This window comes from Oryctolagus cuniculus, chromosome 4, assembly GCF_051225735.1.
Source record: "Oryctolagus cuniculus isolate XC-2025 breed Fujian yellow rabbit chromosome 4, ASM5122573v1, whole genome shotgun sequence".
Lineage (NCBI taxonomy): Eukaryota > Metazoa > Chordata > Mammalia > Lagomorpha > Leporidae > Oryctolagus > Oryctolagus cuniculus.
The window spans coordinates 115,309,813-115,330,477 of record NC_142870.1 but is presented as its reverse complement, the minus strand read 5'-3'; the positions used below and the strand labels follow the sequence as shown (position 1 = coordinate 115,330,477).

Below are 20,665 nucleotides of genomic sequence, written 5' to 3'. Positions count from 1 at the left end.
ATGAGTGTTTTTAAGGTATCTAAAAACTTTTCCTGTGAGTTATTAATTATCACCACATCTGCTCTCGGTATAACATGTTTTACACAGCTGGTTATTTAGAAGAATTTAAGTTAAAATATCTACTAAGATTTTACAGAGGGTTAATATATAAAACAATTCATGTGTCATTTTCATAGTTTTTATAAGTTGTATACTAACCTTTTTATGAATTTTATCATTTTTATTCATGGAAATGTTAATAAGATTGGGATATTGATACATGTATACACATTTATAAATATTTTATCTTAAAATCCCAATATGCTAAATCATCTCAAAGATAGTATTTCCAGATTTTGATTTTATACATGCCTACTTTATGTTTGAAGGATGTGTTATCCTTATATTCCTGATTCTATTAAGTATCAAGATATACTTTATGGTACATTTTTTACATGTTTGACTATATGCCATTTATTTGCTTTGACAACAGTTGAAAATCCTGCAATCCATTTTGCACAGTGTGTTGCTAAATGACTTCTAAAATAATTAAATTATACTCAAAATGTACTAAAATATGCAAATATACGGTTTAGGATCACTTTTTTCTCTAATAGGATTAGCATTCAATCACAAGTATACTTCAAAGACAACATAAAATGCCAACAAGGTTATATAACTTTAACACAAAGTCACATTAAGACAGCTATGGTATAGGACCACAAGGACAAGCATTCACAAACCAGCTCTAAATTTTCATATTGATACCCATACTTTAAATAAAATAAGTGCTCATAGTGTATATAAAAATAACAAGGTATGACTTTGCTGTCTTATCTTCCTTAAATGTTTTTTATTGTGCTAAATTCACAATTAAATAAACTCTAGTTGATGTTTGTAGCCTTCAGTAAGATGGAAGGGAGTGTGATCATAGTAATATTTCAAGAAAAGAAACACAATATGTGTTCTCTGATTGGTGGTAACTAACATATAGGGCACAAAAATGTAATTTGTATGAATAAAATCGACATCTTGATATTTAATTTATGTTTATAGCCCTTGTCTATACTCCTGAGGAACAGTGGTCTTTCTACATACTACTTGTTGAATTCTTTGTATAGTGGAGGATTAAGCTTGTGATTACAAAGTAAACTGAAAGTATGTTGTCACAAATATTAAAAGATAAGAAGGGAAGGAGGAGGGAGAACTAGAAGCATTGTTCTGTTCTTAAAACTGTAAATATATAATACCTGAAATTTGTTCCCTTTATACAAATGAATTTAAAATAAAATTTTAAAACATTCAAACTTCAGTAAAAACATACTTTTTTAAAAGATCTTACACTACCTAACTGAAAATTTGGTTTGATATGCACTAAAATGGGAAATTGGAAGACATACAGTTATATATTCATCCACAGGATCACTCATACAAGCTTTTGTTCATCATCTATTCTTTCTTCACCTTTGTTCACAACAGGGTCAGAATTTGAAATAAAGTAATAGAGTTAGCAATATTATCTCACTCCCATTGTGAAATTCTTGTATATTTTGGTTGAATAGAAGATACAAAAATTATTGAGACTGCTCAGTTCTCTAAAGAAAGGTGATATGTTTAGTACTCGTAAGTGTTCCCCGCTTTATTTTAATACTCTTGGCCAGATTAACACTCTGGTATAATTTCCAGCGAAGTGTTAGAACTGCTAAGGAATCATCATAAAAACATCAACAGACCTACTAAACTATCACAGTTTTTTGTAAACATTGAACCAACAAACCAAAATCTTCAGGAGTACCATTTTTTATTCTGTTTGCAATGCCCCTTTCTCTGCTTTGCCTGCTCCAGAGGAAGATACAGCTGAGCTCTACACATCTGTACTCTCTTTCCTCCTTCCTCAAGGTCTCCCTCTCTTCCTTTCTTTTCTCCATTACTTTCTTCCTAGAAAAAGGCTCATATTATTCAATGTTCTTCAATCTCGATTTCTTGAGTTTAGTGTGTGTATTATTAATAAAGTTAAGGAAAGTAAAAGAAATCATTAGATTACCATACTGTTACACTTCTTACTATCTCTCTTGCACACCAAACTCCTTCATGTTTATCATTTCTACCAGAAGACTGACAACTTTTGTAAGAACCTATCATCCACACAAATTTTAAAACTTTGTTCATTCATTTATTAAGCAAATGTTCCTCTAGTGTCTGGTACTACTAAGGCTCTGTGTTGGAAACAACAGGAAGGCAATACTGTGACTATTCTAGAAACAAGATTGATGAAACCTGGGATTTTGATGATAATATATTGCCCAAAGCTGTGTAAAATATGGGTTACACCATGGACTACAAAACACCTTTAAGACAGTCTGTGCTCTCAAGTGCTTACAGTATAATTGAAAAGCCAGAATTCTTGGCGCAGAGAGACAAAATGACTGAAGGAACACTTAGGATAAAATATTCCAACATACCCAAATCAGCAAAGTGTAAACAATGTCCATGAATCTTTGAGAAAATTCCAAACTTTTAGTTTACTGTATCAGGAAAGGGCTGTTGAATGAAGGAAATTTGGACTTTAATTTTGATGCCCCTCAAAGTATGTATTTTCAGAAAATAAAATATCCACAGTGATCTGGGCAAAATAAGAGTGAACAAATTGCAAATTCTAAAAGATAAAATTCTGAGAGATGGGTTGGTTTGTGGCCAGACTCTTGCAGAGAACAGTATTCCACAAAGAAGCTGATGAATTGATATATCAAAGTACTTCAGAAGTTTCTGTCCATTTGACCACGCATTATCTTCTCTGTCTCTTCATTTTCTGTTCGCAACATTTCTTTCCATTATTCTGTGTTGATCCTAACAGTGGAAATAAGAGTGAAGCTGTGTGTATTACAGTTAGGTTAAGCAGAGTATAGTTTTCAGAAAAGTTCCCCAAGAATCAATATCTTTACCCTCTCTTCTTTGAATTAGGGCACAATGATTAATATGCTAACTCATGTTTTTGAAATGGGGTGGGAGTAGTGAACAGAGTATCTCAGAACTGCTTAGCCATGCTTAAATTTAAATGAAAACTGATTAAATATCAAACTCAAGTGTAGTCATTTAACAAATTAAACATTACTGGTTCAACATTCTACACTACAGCTTACCAACATTGTCCTAAGTGCAACACTGTATGATGCAAATTGTCACATATTTGATTAAAATGCTGTTAAATAAAATACATATGTGTGAATATACATAGCCACAATTCCTTTGAGCAAGTGCTCAGCTATAAGTTTTACACATGCACAAAGAAAGAAGAGTATATGGTCCAAATTAAGAAGCTTTTTCAAATAGTTTATACTGGTAAAATTCAAATTATAAACAGAAATAGAGAATGATATTATAGTTAATGAGAAATTCTTCGAAATATGTATATCTGGATTTGAGATAGTCATAGTCTAGAATATACTACCTGATAAATCATTTAAATATACATGGTTTTCTTAAATAAACATTAATAATTGCTTTTGTTCCTTAAATGCATTCTGGAATGGGGGAGAAAGACAAAGTAATATCAAAATGTCCCCAAAATTAATTGTTATAATGAAGAGTTCATTCAATTCATGAGGTGTTCTTATTTATGCAGGGAAACAATTTTTTTAAGAAAAAAAATAAGTGTTAATAAAGGCACATGTCTGTACCATGGACAATGCTAACTGGTTTAGGATGCATTGTTACCTCAGTTTATCTTAGTTATTTTTGTCATTAAAAATTAATTATAATTCAAATTTAGGAGTATAGTTTAGTTACTGTTAAAGGTTTTAATGTCCAGTTAGTGTGGCACAACATGGTAATTGAAGTGCCTCAGAACTACACTGGCAGATACAGTGGACCTATTATGAGACATAAAGTCTTCCACAGAGAGAAATCAAAATTAATATGAAAGCCTAGCTCAGACTTTCTCCATTAAGCTTTTATCAAGTCTTCAGAAAGGGAGAGCATTTTCATTTCTTCCCATTTTCTGTCCATTGCTCTTTTTGTTAAAGGTTCCCTGAAGAAAAAATGAGATTTATGGACCTGGTTATTCCACAGAGAGATTACTTATTCCCATAATTAACATTTCTCACTCACTTCCCTTTTTACAGCCAGCTAGAATACAAAAAAGGAACTATCAATTTGAAACAGAGGAACATATTTCAATTTTTTGAATCTAAATCTGGAAAAGAGGAACACAAGCAGAAAAAGAAATCCCCACTCAATTTAATACTATAAAATACCCAAATTAGATAGAACTACAAGTTTTCTTTTTTTCCCCCAAATAATATGTCTTTTTGTGTGGTTAAATTTTTTTTCAAAGACTATCTTTAACAAACTTATTTTTAGTATAAAGTTAGTTATTACAACCCCCCCCCCCCAAAAAAAACAAAAAACAAACAAAAAAAAAAGGTGGATGATGGTGAGGGAGGGCTTTTAAGATAAATTGTTTTACTAGAATCCCATTAAAAAAAATCCTCAATTCAAAGTAACAATGTAACACCTGGATGGTCCAAATTTAAAGAAATGATGTGTGGATTCTAGTCAAAGGCAACTATTTTTATATAAATATATTGCATTGAAGTTTTAATCTTAATTAAATCAATATTTTGGATTCCATGGAAAAGATAAATGGAACACCAGATGAGAAAAATCAAGTCTGTAAGATTTTAAAACTAGGTTTTATATTTTAAAAACATTTGCTTATTGTTGATTTACACAAATTGATCTAGCATTGAGATTCTGCTTTTTTGTTTTTTATTTTACCAGACTTAGAAATGTTTCCACGAGGAGGAGAGATTTGTTGAATTATTTTCTTAACTGAGGTACAAAGATAAGTGAATAGGATATTTTGTCATCAGATGTGAAGACACTCATCAATCCCTGATCTTGCCTTGGCACCTAACTTGAGCTCACTGAATCTGTCATTAGTCAGAAGAATATCTTGGTAGAGTCAGAAACAGAAGTAGGAGCTGTGCTTTCAGCAGGCAGTGGTGAAAGGAGTCAGGTCTGAAGAGAGAAGAGCACTTCTTCCCATCTTCCCACACAATCGGAGGACATCTTTGTTTTAGCGTCTCTCTTCAGAGCTAACATTTGTCATTTCCAGGAAATGGAAGTGCTCTTGTTTTCAAGCTACTAAAAATCATGATATAGTGTTCTATCATTCAAACGAACTCTAAACCTGTAACAATAGTTCCATCTTCACATATAATAGAGCATTATACAGATAATTTAGTGCCTTTCCTTAATTAGGGCACAGTATACTAATATTTATAATTTAATTAAAATATTCAGATTATCTTTACATGATCATTAGCACATTTTTATGAAACTTGTTCAGTTTTGATATAATCTAATACCCTGTAAACTCTATCACTCACTGCATTACTCAAAAACAAGTAGATAGACTAAATACACTAAAAAAAAAAAAAAAAAAAAAAACCTTTGATTAAGTATATTGAGTCTCTTTGTTACTGAATGGTAATGAAGACAGTTTTTATTTTTTTATGAATGTTTATCATGTTTTAATGTTTAAAGTTATTCTAGGGGTTGGGTCCAACCATAAATTTATTATAATGTCTCTTTAGCTATGTGTCTTTCAGGTTCATCATAAATACTATTTCCTGGGGCCAGCTCCGTGGCGCAGTATGTTAATCCTCTGCCTGTGGTGCCAGCATCCTGTATAGTCACAGGTTCCAGTCCCAGCTGCTCCTCTTCCAATCCAGCTCTCTACTGTGGCCCAGGAAAGCAGTGGAAGATGGCCCAAGTGCTTGAGCCCCTGCACCCGCAAGGGAGAAGAAGCATCTGGCTTCCGGCTTTCGATCGGCACAGCTCCAGCTATTGTGGCCACTTGGAGAGTGAAGCAATGGACGGAAGATTTTCTCTCTGTCTCTCCCTTTCACTGTCTGTAACTCTACCTCTCAAATAAATAAATAAAATCTTTAAAAAAATATTATTTCCTTTAAGAATTTAGACACTGAAAAATCATCTGTATGAGTATAATAGAAGGCAAATGATATATTTTCTCAAAATTAAACATATTAGTCTCAAGACCAAATGTTATCAGAAGAAGCTGGTTAGAGCATTACCTCTTCAAGACCAGCAACTCCTGTTGTTTACCTGCATTCCTGATAAGAAAAAGCTGCCCCTTCTACTCAGATTCCATTTACATTTATGCATGCCACAAATGGTGAGCTCTGCTTATTCCTAAGCATTTTAAATTACAGGGGATATTAAAAGAAACAAAATGGGATGATGAATATCTTAACACTGGTTCTTCACTTTTCACAATTCAACTTCAATATTTCACTTTTTCTAAATATGTAGATAAATTACAAAGGTCTTATCTCATCAATACATCTATTAAAATTGTTTTTACTTATAAAATCTATTCTAGAAATACAGAAATGAAAGAAAAAAGTATTTGATTTTCATTTGACTTAAGTTGCATTCTTGTAAGAATGGGGTCCCTTTACCATGAAGGTTTAACTTGAATAAATCACAATGTGATGGAGATTTGCCCTCTTTGTTAAACAACAAAAAGAAACAGAATGGCAGATAAAAGAACTTTTAAATTCAGAAGTATTCATTACAGCATTACTTTTTACAGGTAAATATTCTCAAAATGAAAACTCATAATTTCATCCAGCCTCACTTGAGGGGTATCTAGACAGGAAAAATAAATGCAGAAAATGGAAAGTGTTATACATGTAATAAAAATGCACACTATACACAGAATTCAGCATCTGTAAGTTATATACATGTATATACACTGTATATACATATATAATAGTGCTGTATATACACACACGATTGCCCAATGACACATGTGTTATTGCTCCTCTTACTTTTAAAAGGCCTATCGCATATTAAACAAAACACATATATGGTAAATTTAATGATATCATTTAAGTTCTGTTCACCTGAATTTTCAGAGTTGAGGGTTTTGAGCTAATTTATCAACGTCTAAATTCAAATTAAACCAGCTCAAATCACATAAGATGAAGTGTCCTTTTATTATCATTTCCTCTCACATTATCTTGATGCTATAATAATACACCTCTCATCTTTTGAAGCATCTCCTTGCTTTCTTTGTCATAGTCATTTCACAAAAGTGCAACCTTTCTTGGCTTAGACAACAAAATTGCAAAATGATGGGACTGCACAAATAATCACTTTGCACTAAATGAATAAAAATGCTTTGCAGTGGTTAAAGACGAGTCCTTTTGTTCTATGTCACATTATGAATTTTTATCATCCTAAACACAAACATTATTTTCAGATATCAAGGGTTTAAAATCAACATTCATAGGTAAGAAAAAATAAAAATAACAACTTCCAAACTCAGTCATTAAAGTTGCCTTGCAATCTCTCTCTCTGAACCTTTTATTAAAATATGGTATTCATCATCCTTACTTCTTAACTATTTTGCAATTAGATGAAATAAGATAACTTTCTAAATAAAAATATAAAGGCATACACATAAATAATACCATATATGATATATAACATGTTAAACTATTACTGAATTAAACTGATAGTTCATTTTCAATTATTTTTCACTAACCATGTTATAGATTAAGGGATATTTCAATATGTTTATTATTTCCAGTATTATTACTATCATTAGTAATAAAAATAGCAATGAGTAATAGCAAATATATGTAAGATTTGGTACTGCTTCAATCAAATCGACTAACAACTATGAAGTTCATTAGTGATCTATTTTTTTCTTAAAAAAATATTTTACTGTAGCAAAACATAAAATAGATCCTAACCATAGTACCTATATACCATGATATTTCATGAAAACACATCAGGAATTATAAATTAAAGCTAATTTAAGTAATTTTAATGCACAGCTAAAATAGGTGGTTTGATCAGGGGGTAGAAATCTCCCTGGAAGAAAAAATTATCTCCTTGAGTAGAAAATTCCACTCTCATATAAATTTATTTTCATCAAATTTATTCCTTATTCAAGGGAGAAATTTCTAGCTCTGTTTAAGACAAGATAGTCTCTCTATTTTATATATGAATTTAAGCATCATTATTATCAAGTTATATTGCAAATTAATAAGGTTTGTGGAGACTCATCTTTCAAATGTTGGAAGCATCAGGGTCTTTGTCTTTCAGGGATCACACTTTATCTTGATTGGTGCAATAAGCCATGTTATGGTGATGGTGTTCAGCAGTATCTGGCTTTGCACGCTGAATTTTTACTGGATACATGCTTTCTACCATTCACCAAAATGTTTTGATTGGAAGAAATGGAAGCATGATAAATTGAGATTCCAAAATTTAGGTTCCCAAACACTTTGGGGAAAGTACTGAGTTTCTGTGCCTTACAAAAAGAAATTCGTGGAGGAGGGAGACGATTGGAAAGAATGAGAAAGGCAAAACAACAGATGGGGAAAAGGTGACTTGCAAAGTAAAATCAAGAAGAAGAAGAATATAGAAAAAAACAACAAAAAAGGAATGACACCTATTTAATCATGGAACTGACTTTCTGGTATAAGAAGAGCTTTACTTAAATATTGTACAAAAAATTAGAGAGTGAATCATATTCATGGGATCTTTTCTGTTCTCTAACATACTTCAAATAATAGAGACAAAGTTATAGGTACAACATGTCCGCAAGGGAGCAGTGAAATTTCAGAGTTTTATATTGTTGCCTTGAGTTTTTTATTAGTTTGAGTACCTGTGTTGGTACTTACATGAAAATTTCAGGATATATATAGAGTATGTTCTTCTAGACATTTATGGGCTTGTTTTAAGTACAGTGCCTTAGTGTATCAACCACAGACCTTTAGAAGCTGCTATTCTAATTCCTTGTGGGGAAAAATGTGATGTAAGGCATCAGTGACTTGTGATGAATTACATTCAACACATAATGACAATTTCTAAGGGCAGTTGGAGGAAACACTAGTTAAAAACACTGGCCTCCCTGCGCAAGGCTGCAGCGCTGTTGGTGGATCATTGGAGCTCTGCTGCCCTCTGCTGGCTGAATTTATGACTGCCTCAAAGCTCTCCAGTTTCTTTTGAACAAAATACTGGCACCTAAAAAAAAAAAATCCAATGTCTTTGGTTTTGTTCACATGGAAATAGATAATAACTTGGATTATTGTCAGATTAATTTTGTAGCATAACCTTACTGTCCAAAAAGGAAACCTCATTCGGCATCCCCTTAGATCAAGCATTCTGGGGCCAGTTGTAGTGAGTGGTTAGAAAAACAAAACAAAACAAAACAAAACAAAACGAAACAAAAAAATGAAAACAAAAAATGGTAGCCAAATATAGCACTGACAACTTCCACAGATAATGGGATTCTGAAAGTTGAACTGGCTCCGAGACCTTTGATTGGGTGCTATGTGTACCTGTGCGTAGGTAAGAGTATATATGTCTGATTTTAGTGCCTAGCTTTCCAAGAATAACAAGTTCACCTTTCTTTTCCTCTATGTCATTTACTATCTGGAAATGCATAAATCCTTGAATCCATTCTCCTGATAATTCTGTAGTTTTTAGCCATGTAGTTAATTTCCCCCAAATGCATCCTACCTTGCGAACGATGCGTCATTGGGATACTAAGTTTGAAATTCACAATCCAAGAAAAAGAAGTGAACTATAAATCAGATTTCATTAAGCCCTAATTGTATCCTAGCATGGGATGGGGGTAATGGATTATAAGACTTATCAACATCACAGTGAATCAAACTTGTTAATAAATTAGTTTTCTGTATAACAAATAAAAGAAATATATTTGTAAGATGGGAGCACGAAAGGCATGGCATAGCTGAAGTTTAAGGTTCAAGCTTTGTATCCTCTATATATAATATATTATGTTTTTCAAAAACTTTTTATTAGGAAAGCTATACCAGACGCATAATCACTATACAATGATTAAACATTACCTTTACAATTTATAATCACTGAAATTACAGAATAAATATATGCACATTTCTTTTGAATCTTTGTGTGTGTGAGAGAAAACATTAAAAGTGCTTCCTACAAAGCTGTTAGTGATATATACCCAGTTGCTTTTTAATTTTTTAATATTATATATATATATAAGAAAGTGCACATGTTCTCCAAAAAATATTGGTGTCAGGATGAAGTGTCACAAAGAGGGTACTTATCCCTAGGCGTCTGTCTCCAGCTGTTAAACCACCAGGCCTTCACTTCAGTAGGATCCAGCCTCGAATGTGACTTTTCCAGGGTGGTAGGAGAGATGCTGTGAGCTGTACACTAGGGAAGAAGGGCAGGTGAAACTCCAGAGAGGAGAGAAATGTATCAAACCCGAACTAAGTAGTTTGGGTTGAATGGACGTGGTGTGTGTGTGTGCATGTGTGTGTGTGTGTGTTGGTGTGTGTGTACCTGTAAGAGCAGAAAGAGGACCTAACTGTGCAAGGACCTGTGGGCTGAGTATGTGCGTGAGAGACAAGAATGAGTGAGAACATTCGAGCAAGACCCGCCCCCCCTCCCCGTCTTGCAGTTTCCAGGCATGCAGCAAACTGCATTGTTCATACATGTACAGAATCTGTGCCATGATGGGAAGAGGAAAGAAAGCCACAAACGTCAATTCCCCCCTCCCTTTTGAACAAAATTCTAACTAAAGAAAAAAGTTATTGAAAATAAAAAGACACTTTGAATTTTACTGAATTAGGATCAATAGAACGATCCCCAGTATACCTTATACATGGCACAGTCAAAGTCTTAAGTTTCAGTATAAAAAAATAATGGTAACATTTGCTGGCAAAAGTCTGCGAAGGCACTTCATTGATTAATGATCTGAGTGTGGCCCTTCCTCCAAATCACATCTGAGAAGGGAGAGCATACATCTGTGTCTCGAATTGTCATGCGATGTCAGTCCTGTTCAGGACAGGAAAGATGGTGAGGATGGAGTTACTGGGACAAATGAAAGGGAGCGAGGGGTAGATTTATTTTCCTTTTCCTTTCCAAAAAAAAAGAAAAAAAAAAAAAGCACTAATTTATTTTCAGCTTTCCGTTAGAACCTGTATGTTGTCTTCTCTAGGACTTCGAGGTAATCCGGCTTGGTTTGAAGTTTGGCCCTTAACTCGAGGTAATCGCTTTTTTGGGTTTGGTGGTCTGTGAAGCCCTTTCCAGCTGAGAAGAGAAGGGTTTCTTTGAGCCTGGCGTCCTGCTGTAAGTCTGGGTATTGCATGCCAGGAGGGTGGACGTGCAGTTCCTTTAATTTGGGCACTGTGCCATAAAGGCAGTCCACGAATCCCACCGTGCAGGGGGCTGGCTGTGGCCTATCTCGGTCTAGTAGCATACTGCCACCACCACAGCCTCCCCCTGGAGGAAACAGCACCACCCCGCCGTTCTTCTCATGGTGGCGGAATCCAGCCAAGTCTCCCCCGGACCCCCCGACCACCCCTGAAACCCCACCGACTGCCGGGTGGTGAGGGTGAGGGTGATGGTGATTCACCGTCACTATGGTGTTTAGCTGGGAGCTGGACACGGCCAGGGCCCACTCCTTCTCTTTCTCCAGCAAGGTCCGGTAGTTGCTGTGGTTCTCCTTGGGTGTCTCAGCAAATTGCTCACTTCCTAGGAGAACCTCACCCATTCCCGGTGGTTGTGTCCCAGGGCCCCCACGCTCCGCGCCCCCTGCTTCCTGGCCCGATGATACGGCCACTTCTTCCTCCTCGCGAGGCTTATAGATGGGGTTGTTGCACATCTGGGTAACTGGATGCGGGATGTACTCATACACATGCCCCACAGGAGGGGCCTTTTCTGGGGAGGAAAGCGTTGGTCGACCTCCACCTCCATTTCCACCACCACCACCGCCTCCACCATCCTCGAATAGCCGGTGGCATTGCATCTGGATGCCAGTGAGGTCCACGCCTTCCTGCCGCTTACTTCTAAAGGGCAGCTTCTTCCGTCGCCGGCGGAGCACATAGGCAAAGAGGCCTGCAGCGACAAAGACTGCGGAGAAAAACAGAACCAGCAGGCTGAGGATCAATACGGAAAGCGGCACAGGGCCCCCAGGGGGTGAGAACTCATAAGGTGATGCACTTGTTGGCCCCCCAACAAGGTGAGAATCTCCAGGCTGGGCTGGGGATGCCCCAGCTGGTGCAACATGCAGCATCTCTGGGCAGAGAACTTCCAGCTCAATAGTACGCACATCACGGTGGGTGAGGTTCTCAGGGCTCCTGCAAAGCACATCACCTACCACGCTGACTGAGCTGATGGTTTCAATCCACTGTTTAAAGGGCACCAGGTCACAAGTGCAATCCCAAGGATTCTCATTGAGGTCTATCTGGACAATGGCATTCAAGTGTTCCAGGACGCCAGCCACAGGAAGGTAGAGGAAGTAGTTCTTCCTCAAGTTGAGCCGGGCCAGGGATGTGCCTGCAAAGGCATCCGTTGGAAGGGTCCTCAACAAGTTGTTATTGAGGAACAGCAGTTTCAAGTTGGGCATGAGGCTGAAGGCCGCAGGCTGGATTTCTCGTATGACATTGAACTCAAAGTACAAGTAGTGCAAACTCTGTAGGCCTCGGAACATGCCCGGTGTCAGCTTCTCTATGTCATTGCCATTGAGAAAGAGGCTCTTTAGGTTGGGAAGGTTGATGAAGGCCCCATCCTGGACATAAGAAATACGATTGTTTCCCAGATGCAAGAGATCCAAGGAAGAAAAATTCCAAAAATCAGAACGGTATATTTTCTGTATGAGATTGCTGCTCAGGTACAGTTTCTTGGCATTCAATGGCCTTGGAAGAAGTTCAGAAATGTTATTAAATCCTCGTTCTTTGCAGTTGACAGTCAAACCAAGGTCATTGATGTGCAAATTACAGGTACACCCAGTAGGACATATAATGGGAATTGGTGGTCTGGTCTGATAAGGTGCAATGGGAGGTTGGTTTGGACCAGGATATAAAGCTTGGGATGTGGAGGGTGGTCTTGGTGTTCGGGGTTGTTTGGTGGGCTTAGGCTGTTTATTTGAGGACTTGTATTCAACAGAAGAAGCAGTAAAATGCACAGAGGACAACATGGAAGAGGGCTTAGTTGGCCATGCATTCTCCTTGCTTGATGTCAAGTGGGGGATACCCAAACTAGCCTCCACCTCAGAGTCAGACAGCAAGGGACACAGTTCTGTCTTCTTGATTTCTCGAAGGTCCTTCCCATGGAAATGGAAAGGTGTCTCACAGGTGATGTCCCCCACCAGGGCAGTGTAAGGAATGCGTTCCAGCCAGCTCTTCAGCTGTACAATCTCACAGGTACAGTTCCAAGGATTTTCTTCCAGCTGGAGCTCCATGAGGCTTCTGCCAATGTGATCTAGCATTCCTCGGTAAAAGAGAACCTTCAACCTGTTCCCACGTAGATCCAAATGCGTTAAAGAGACAGCTTTAAATAAGTTTGTTGGGAGCATGGGGATGAGATTATCATTTAGAATGAGAACCCTCAGCTTACTTAGGTTACGAAATGCCCCACTTTCTATACGTTTAATGACATTGTAATCTGCCTGCAGATATTCCAGACTTTCCAAGCCAAGAAAGGTGTCATTTCTGAAGACATCTAATTTGTTCTCATGTAGATACAGCCTCTTTAAAATCTTAAGACCATTGAAAGCTCCTGTCTGAATGTCCTGCAATGCATTGTTCCCAAGGTTAATGGACACGGCATTATTTAAATGAAGAAAACTGTTGGTGTATAATTTCCTCATTGAATTCCTCTGCAGATACAGTTTGAAAGGTCTTGACCAGAACTCTGTGATCTGACTAATATTTGTAAATCCTTTACTGTCACAATGTATATGAAAGAGGCTTTCTTTAACTTCACAGTAGCATGGATCAAAACAGGGCTCATCTATTTCCTCTGAGTCCTCTATCAGGGGAATCGGGGTAGTCCATCCTAGAGCAATTGTGCTTAGAAGAATTATCCACAACATCCTCCCTCTGTGAAGCATCTCAGCTACGGACGGTTTCATCATTCGTGGTTGATTACAAAACTGCAACAGAAATAAAGATGCAGATATTTAGCTTGCAGCCATATGTACTATTTTAATTATCTCCTATATGTGAGGCTTTTTAAGAACATTATCAAAATAAGAAGTTGTGAAACTGACATTCAAAATGAGTTAGCAACATGCTTAATGTTTACAGTGTGTGCTATATTTTAATTTGCGATACATTGAAATATTGAACCGATGCAATGACAGTTTCCAGAGCCAAGCCATATTTGGTAAGTGGCATATCACATGAATAAAAAAAGTTTGTATTACCTCTTATTGAAAATAATAAGATTAGTATAGAGTGGCACCTTTTGGACATAAGGAAACCCAGTAATACTGGGAATAATTTGGTCATTACACTTGATTGATTGTTAAAGTCACATTGGCACTGCCCATTATAAAATTGGAATTTTGATAGGGGAAAAAGATGTTTCTAAAATTATAGGCTTCTACTGCTAAAAAGATATACCCCAAAGTTATTAGAGAGTATGATGAAATTGGAACTTATTACTCAACATCAGTTGCTGAGATGTGTGAAATGATTGGCATCCCCCAAAATTTAAGAATTCTTTTAAGAAGTGAGTGATCATGATAAATGCAATTTCAGTGTATGGTCGTAACACTCTATGCCCCTCTCCCTTTGGCCCAAGCACAGATTATTGGCCTGTCCTTTAATTAGATAACTTCTACATATTTGTGTCATTTGCCAATTTAAATCTTTTACCAGTGATTAGTCCTTGTGAAGAATGTGTCCATGCAACTGTCAGAGCTAAAGATAGTGACTCCTAAGGGATGCTGTGTCTGGGAATGTCTGAATTAAAACATTCTTGGAGCTTAGTTTGGAATGACCAATGCAGAAACCTGTAAAAAGTTGGAAAAGCAGGAGACTGGTTTAGGAGGGGTGGGTGGTTAAAGGTAAGAGAGGATGGAAACCTCAATTCTTACCTGCTGATAAATAAACTATCATATGAAATATATTTCAGAAGAAGACATCATTCTTTTTCAATCGGAAGAAACAGATGCAGTGCACTCTTCTACATACAGAACCTTCCTCCATGGCTCTCTTTCCTTGACTAATATCATCAGTATATAAAAATGTGCACATAAATAAATTATAAGAATGCAGTTTTATTAGATTATCCTTCCTGAGTCACTGAAATATCAATCAAAATTGAATGACTGATTTTAATCAATAAAAATAAACCGGAGCTTCAGGCATACATTTTCTCCCTTCACAGATACCTATATCAAAGCAGTATTTTACTAACCCTCCAACTTAAAACACAATGATGTAATTTATAGAGAAAATGAAAAGAATAAATCTTCACATTCAACTTGCATATAATTTACACAGCTGTAAGGAAAAGAGAAACCATGAGAAAGCAAAGAGAAATATGCCTCAGGCATGCAATACTCAATTTTTAGAAACAATTAAATGAAAAAGAGAGATAGAGAGAAACAAGGCAGACCAGGGTACATTGCAGCACCAGTTAGTCTTCCCTGTCTCCCTTATAAAATATTAAAATCTACTTAAGCTCTTTCATCTTCACCACTCTTTTCTTAAATGTTTTTCTTGTTTTTTGTTTTTTTTTTTTTTGTTTTTTTTTTTTGTTTTTTTTTTTTTTTTTACTACCCTGAGGTTTTGGAAAGATAGGCTCCAGATGTCTTTGACTTACCCATTTTGCAGATTTTTTTTTTTAGCATTGAACAATGAAAAGAGGGGTAAAGCTTGAGTTTAAGAATTCTATCTCTTTCCCTCTCCCGCCCCTCCTCTTGCTGAAACTGAAGCAAAGGGAGCTGGGGTTGGGGGGAGACTAAGAGGGGGAAAAAGGCCAGTTAGAGACGTGCCAGGAATGCAATGTGCTCCTCAATGGGCTTCTTTAGGATGCAGAACTGCTGCTTGGCACACTCAATAGGGGAGGGAGAAGGGGCTGCGGGCTTCCAGCTTTGCTGCTGCTGCTGCTGCTGCTGCTGCCGCCGCCGCTGCCGCCGCCTCCGCGGTGGCTGCTCTATGGGCACCAGCAGCACATCATTGGGCACTGGGAGGAAAGGTGGGAAGAAGGCAGGGAGGAAGGAAGGAGCAGAATCTTGGACTTCTCTCACCCGGGATTTTTCTTTCTTTTCCTTTTCTTTTCTCTTTTTAAATTTTAATATGTGCTGTAACCCTGGAGCCAGCTTTCCACGTCATGAAAAAGAGCTCCAAGCAGGGGAACGCGCTTAGCATGGGGTCGGGAGCGAGCACTAGGAAGCCCTGACTATTGAGTTGTGTGTGCCTGTGTGTGTGTGTGTGTGTTTGTGCGAGCATGTGTGTGCGCGCGTGCGTTTCAGGGCAAGGAAAAGAAGTGGAGGAGTCTAAGTGACAAATTGGCGAAATAAGAAACAAGAGTGAACTGGTAAGAGATGAACCCAGGAAACATTCCTTTGCTGGGGGAGGTGGAGATGAGGTTGTTTCCCCTTTCTTCCCTTTTATTTCCTCTCTTCTGCTCTGCTCTTCTCGTCTCCTCTCGTCTCCTCTCTTCTCCTCTCGTCTACTCTCTTCTCCTCTCCTTTCCTCTCCTCTCCTCTCCTCTCCTCTCCTCTCCTCTCCTCTCCTCTCCTCTTTTCATCTCTCTTCTCCTCTCTTCTCTCTTCCTTTTTTCTTTCAAGGAAACCAATCCCTTAGATGATGTGATCCTCTTCTCTGTAGCACAGATGGTTAGGAAAGTGAATTTATTCCTAAGAATTATCCATTTTACAGCACACATCCCCTCCAAAGGTGAGGGTGAGGGGGGAATCCAGGTCCCCAGGGCAAAAGTGCTGAATCTGGCTGATTCTGTTTGAATTCTGTTTGAATTGTCCAGAGTAACAGCCCAGGCAGCCTGAGCAACTTGGACTGAGTTTCTCCTGCATTTTGCTTCGATCCCTTTGCACCAGGAATCCTTTTGTTGTGCTGCAGCTCAAAGCCCTTGATTTACCCTGAATTTAACAGCCATGTGTTTTCTTCCACCCTTTTAAAACCAAAGCCATGGCTCTGGGAGATGCAGACCACTTGGGTAACGGCCGGCACACTTCACTTCCTTCCATCTGCAAAACCCTCACAGAGGAGAGCGAGTGCAGGATTTCAGGATTTGGATTCTTTTTATTTTTCTTTCTTTCTTTTAAAAATCCAAATATTTATCTGTGATATTTTTGGAAACGGGGTGGTAGGGAGCAGTAGAGTGGGCTAGATTGGAGGAAGGTGTTGATATGTAGAAGAACCACCAGGTCATAGTTGGCAGGAAACCTCAAAAAGGAATTTTAAAAGGCTCAAGTGATTCTACAGTCCTATCTGATGAGAGGAAATGCTGCTGAGGGGGAAACTGAGGAGAGCCAAGTGTGCAGATGAGGTGCCTAGCTAGCTGGAATTGTGTGTGGCTGATGCATACCTCCCTCACCCCAGCATACACCAATCCTATCATCAACCCAAGGGGAGAGGGGAGGGGAGGGACTTCCTGGTCACTAAAGAACTAGATTGAACCTCAGTTGCCCAAAGGGATCAGAGTTAGTAGGTCGTCGTGACTTTCCCTTGAAATATTCCTTGCAAAACCAAATTTTAAAGAAAAGCACAGCTTATCCATTTTTTTTGCCACCAAAATATATGCATCATCAAACTAAAAATGTTCCTTTAAAAAGTCATAAGCAATTAACATGATATTGTGCATTTAAAATGACCGTCCCTGTGTCCACTTCCTCCCAGTAGCTAAGACTGGTACAGCAACCAACGATGAGATAAGCAGGGGGCAGAATCCTGTAACATTCTACACCCTTATTATTCCAGACCCACCCTATTCTCAGATAGGTCTCAGCCAAGAAGCAAGCCAACACCAACCAGCAGCCTGACCCCACAGACAATTCCACCCCTTCCCCCTACCCCACTGCACTCCCAGTACCTTCCGTGTTCAATATGCAAAGGCGGGGACTGTTTTCACGGATTTTTATCTGAACCCATGATTTAATAAAATCAGTGGGTAACCAGGAGGCTGCCCTGTGCTCCCCAGTGTCTCTCTGCAATCAAGTCCGGTTGTCTGGTGAACTACAACCCCCTAAGCCTGGACTTGGGCCATGCCCTCAAGGCTATTTCATCCTTTTCCTTCCTTTCATTTCAGGATAGCGTGTCCAAGGGACAGGGAAGACTCCAAAAGTTAGGGGACACGAGGGCCCGGGGGCCCGGTTTCCTACGCGTCCTGCTGGGAGCGCCCAGCACCATTTGTTTGTGCAGAGAACAAGAAGCCCTTTCTCCTGGCTGTGCCCCCTACCCACCTCCCCATTCCCATCGCCGGATCCGCGAACCCTCTCCTCTCTCCAAATCGAAGGTTAAATCTTCCAATATGGAAGCAGAACGATCTCCCCTAGAACAAATAATTAAAATGCTGCATCATTCATTTTCTGAAGAGCTTTGAGTCTCCTAGAGATCCTTTGCTAATCCGCTGTCGCCAGGCGAAACGCACAATGGGTCTGTTCAGACACGGAAAATTGTGGGAAGCACAAGCCGTTTTCCTCCTATCTTTTTACAACACCAGCGAGCGAGCTATTGGGGGGAGGGGTCCCTCGCTCCGCCACCTGGCCCATTTGTCTGAGTTACTTACGATTTCCTTCCCCAGAGACGGGGTCCGAGAGCAGGCTGGTCTCCGGTACCCCTCCTTCCATCATCGTCCTTAGACCTACCGATCCACTTCAAAAATGCAACAAACCCCTAGCACCTGTGAGCGTACGGAAGACGCGGCGGCCAAACTCTTGGCGTGCTGTGCATTGCACACCCTGCCTGCGAGACATACTGGTTTCAATTAGGCAAAGTAAGGAAAAGGATGGCGGCGAGTACCTAGCGGCGCAGAGCGCTCACCATCTCCGAGGTTTGCGGCGAGGGGCTTCCCAGCGGGAGGGGCAAACTCTCGGGGAGGCTGAATTGTATCCACCATGCTGGAGCCTTGCAGCGTCTCCTCTGCTGGCTAGCAACTTTCAGATTGCTCCCGAATCCCGCTTGTAATCCGTTCGAGCGTTTCCACCTTCAGGGAAATGGTCGCTTGCATACCAGCGAAGCCAGGCGCGCACCTAGCGTCAGGGGGGCTCCCGACCACAGCCCGAGGTGGCCCGATGGCAGGCACGCAGCGTGAGCGTCCCACGTCTGGCTTCCTTCGATGTGGAACCTCGGGGCTGTGGATCAGCCAGCGGCGAGCCTCGCTGCTCCCGAGGGCCCGGGGCTCGGGTTCCGGCTCTCTCTCTGTCTTGTCTCTCTCTTCCTGAAAGGTTGTCACTCAGAAGCGCGCAGTTCCCGGCCCGAGGCCTCCTGCTATCCGAGGAGACGGGAAGGAGCCCTCGCCTTTTTCCCGGGTGGCTGCGCTCTTTTGCCCTTTGGGTGGGTGGCCGTGGGGGCTTGGTGGTGTGTGGACCAGAGGCGGAAAGGAGGCAGGAAGGGGTGACTAGATCCCAGATCCCAGCATTGGTCAGACCGCCAAGGTTGGGGGGTGGGGGGTGCGGGGCGGCAGGGAGGGAGGCGGAGGGAGCAGAGACAAATACAACAGTATGGCTGTACACACCAAAGGCGCCTCGGGTGTGGGAGACCTCGCGCGGCGCACCAAGGTGCAGAGATCTCGCTGGCCGCGAGCGAGTGCCCTGACAGCTCACCATTCAGGCACCCTCACTTCTCCGGCCAGAGCCGGGCGGGGGAGGGGGCGGCCGAAAGGCTCAGGCCAAGGAGACGCTCGCGGCGGCGGCGGCGGCGGCGGCGGCAGCGGCATCTTCTCAGACTGACCTGCTTTAAAAGTGCCACTTTAATGGCCTAGGAAATAACTGAAATCGGATTACACGTTACTTACCGACGTCTGCTCCGAAAACTGGGAGCGCCAGGTCGGGTATTAGGGAGGCGAGATAGGACACGCAGGGGCTGGAACCCGAAGGCAGATCCATCAGCCGCCCCCAAATCGCGCACCGAGGGAGCGGCGCTCGGGAGCCCCCAGATCAGCCCATCGCCGGAGCCTCCGCCAGCTGGGCCCCCCCGCACCCCCGGCCCCTCCTCCGCGCCAACTGTGTAAATCAGCCGCCGCAGTCCTCTCGCCGCGCATCGCAGGCAAATCCCTGCTTAGGAAGCAAGGAAGCAAGCGATCCTCGCTCTCTCGCGCGCGCTCTCTTTCTCTCTCTCTCTCTCTCTCTCTCTCTCTGCCTCCTTCCCTTCCTCCCTCCCCAGTCCTCTCTCTCTCTCTCTCTCCCCCCCTCCTCTCTCTCTCTCTCCTCTCTCTCTCTCTCCTCTCTCTCTCTCCTCTCTCTCTCTCTCCTCCTCTCTCTCCTTTATGGGTCACAATCTGGCAGCTCTACAAAGAGGAACCCTACAGAATCTAGTACCAGGAAGTCAGCATTCTTTCTTTCCGGATTGATTTTAACTTTTGCAAAGGAAGATATGGCTGTTTGGAAAATTACAGCCCAAACTGGGGGGATGGGGTGATCAAATTAGGAACATCTGAGCTGTATTGGTGGGCGGTATCGCTAAACGCCTCCGACGACGAGCCGTTTCCAAGTGATTTGCAGTAATCTCCCACCTTCGTGAGACATAGGTGACAATTTGAAAGTACACATATTGCCTCATCTGTTTACACGTGCTAAGGGCAGGTGGCATAGAACTGGAGGGTTAGGGGAGGTCTGAGGGGGCGTTTGCTGGAGGGAGGCTGGACACCATTTCGTTACAAATTAGATAAGAAC

At 40.4% G+C, this 20,665-nt stretch overlaps 1 protein-coding gene across 6 annotated transcripts; it reads right to left on the bottom strand.

The window, feature by feature from the left end:
* Positions 1-217: 217 nt before the first annotated feature.
* Positions 218-20,153, bottom strand: SLITRK3 (SLIT and NTRK like family member 3). Of its 6 annotated transcripts, none has more exons than XR_011388070.2 (3): positions 18,816-19,347; positions 10,675-13,954; positions 218-2,826 (listed from the first exon to the last, which is right to left on the bottom strand). XR_011388070.2 is itself a non-coding variant. In XM_089331016.1 (3 exons), the coding sequence occupies exons 1-3, from the start codon at positions 18,816-18,818 to the stop codon at positions 11,554-11,556; spliced, it is 2,157 nt and encodes a 718-aa protein (XP_089187142.1). In that variant the 5' UTR covers positions 18,819-19,361; the 3' UTR covers positions 11,417-11,553. The 6 variants fall into 6 exon arrangements, 5 of the variants coding, with proteins under 5 accessions (XP_008264655.1, XP_008264656.1, XP_008264654.1 ...); XM_089331016.1 differs by lacking the exon at positions 218-2,826 and having other exon boundaries at positions 11,417-11,931; positions 12,179-13,954; positions 18,816-19,361; XM_008266433.4 differs by lacking the exon at positions 18,816-19,347 and adding an exon at positions 19,789-20,153 and having other exon boundaries at positions 218-13,954.
* Between the last annotated feature and the right edge of the window lie 512 nt (positions 20,154-20,665).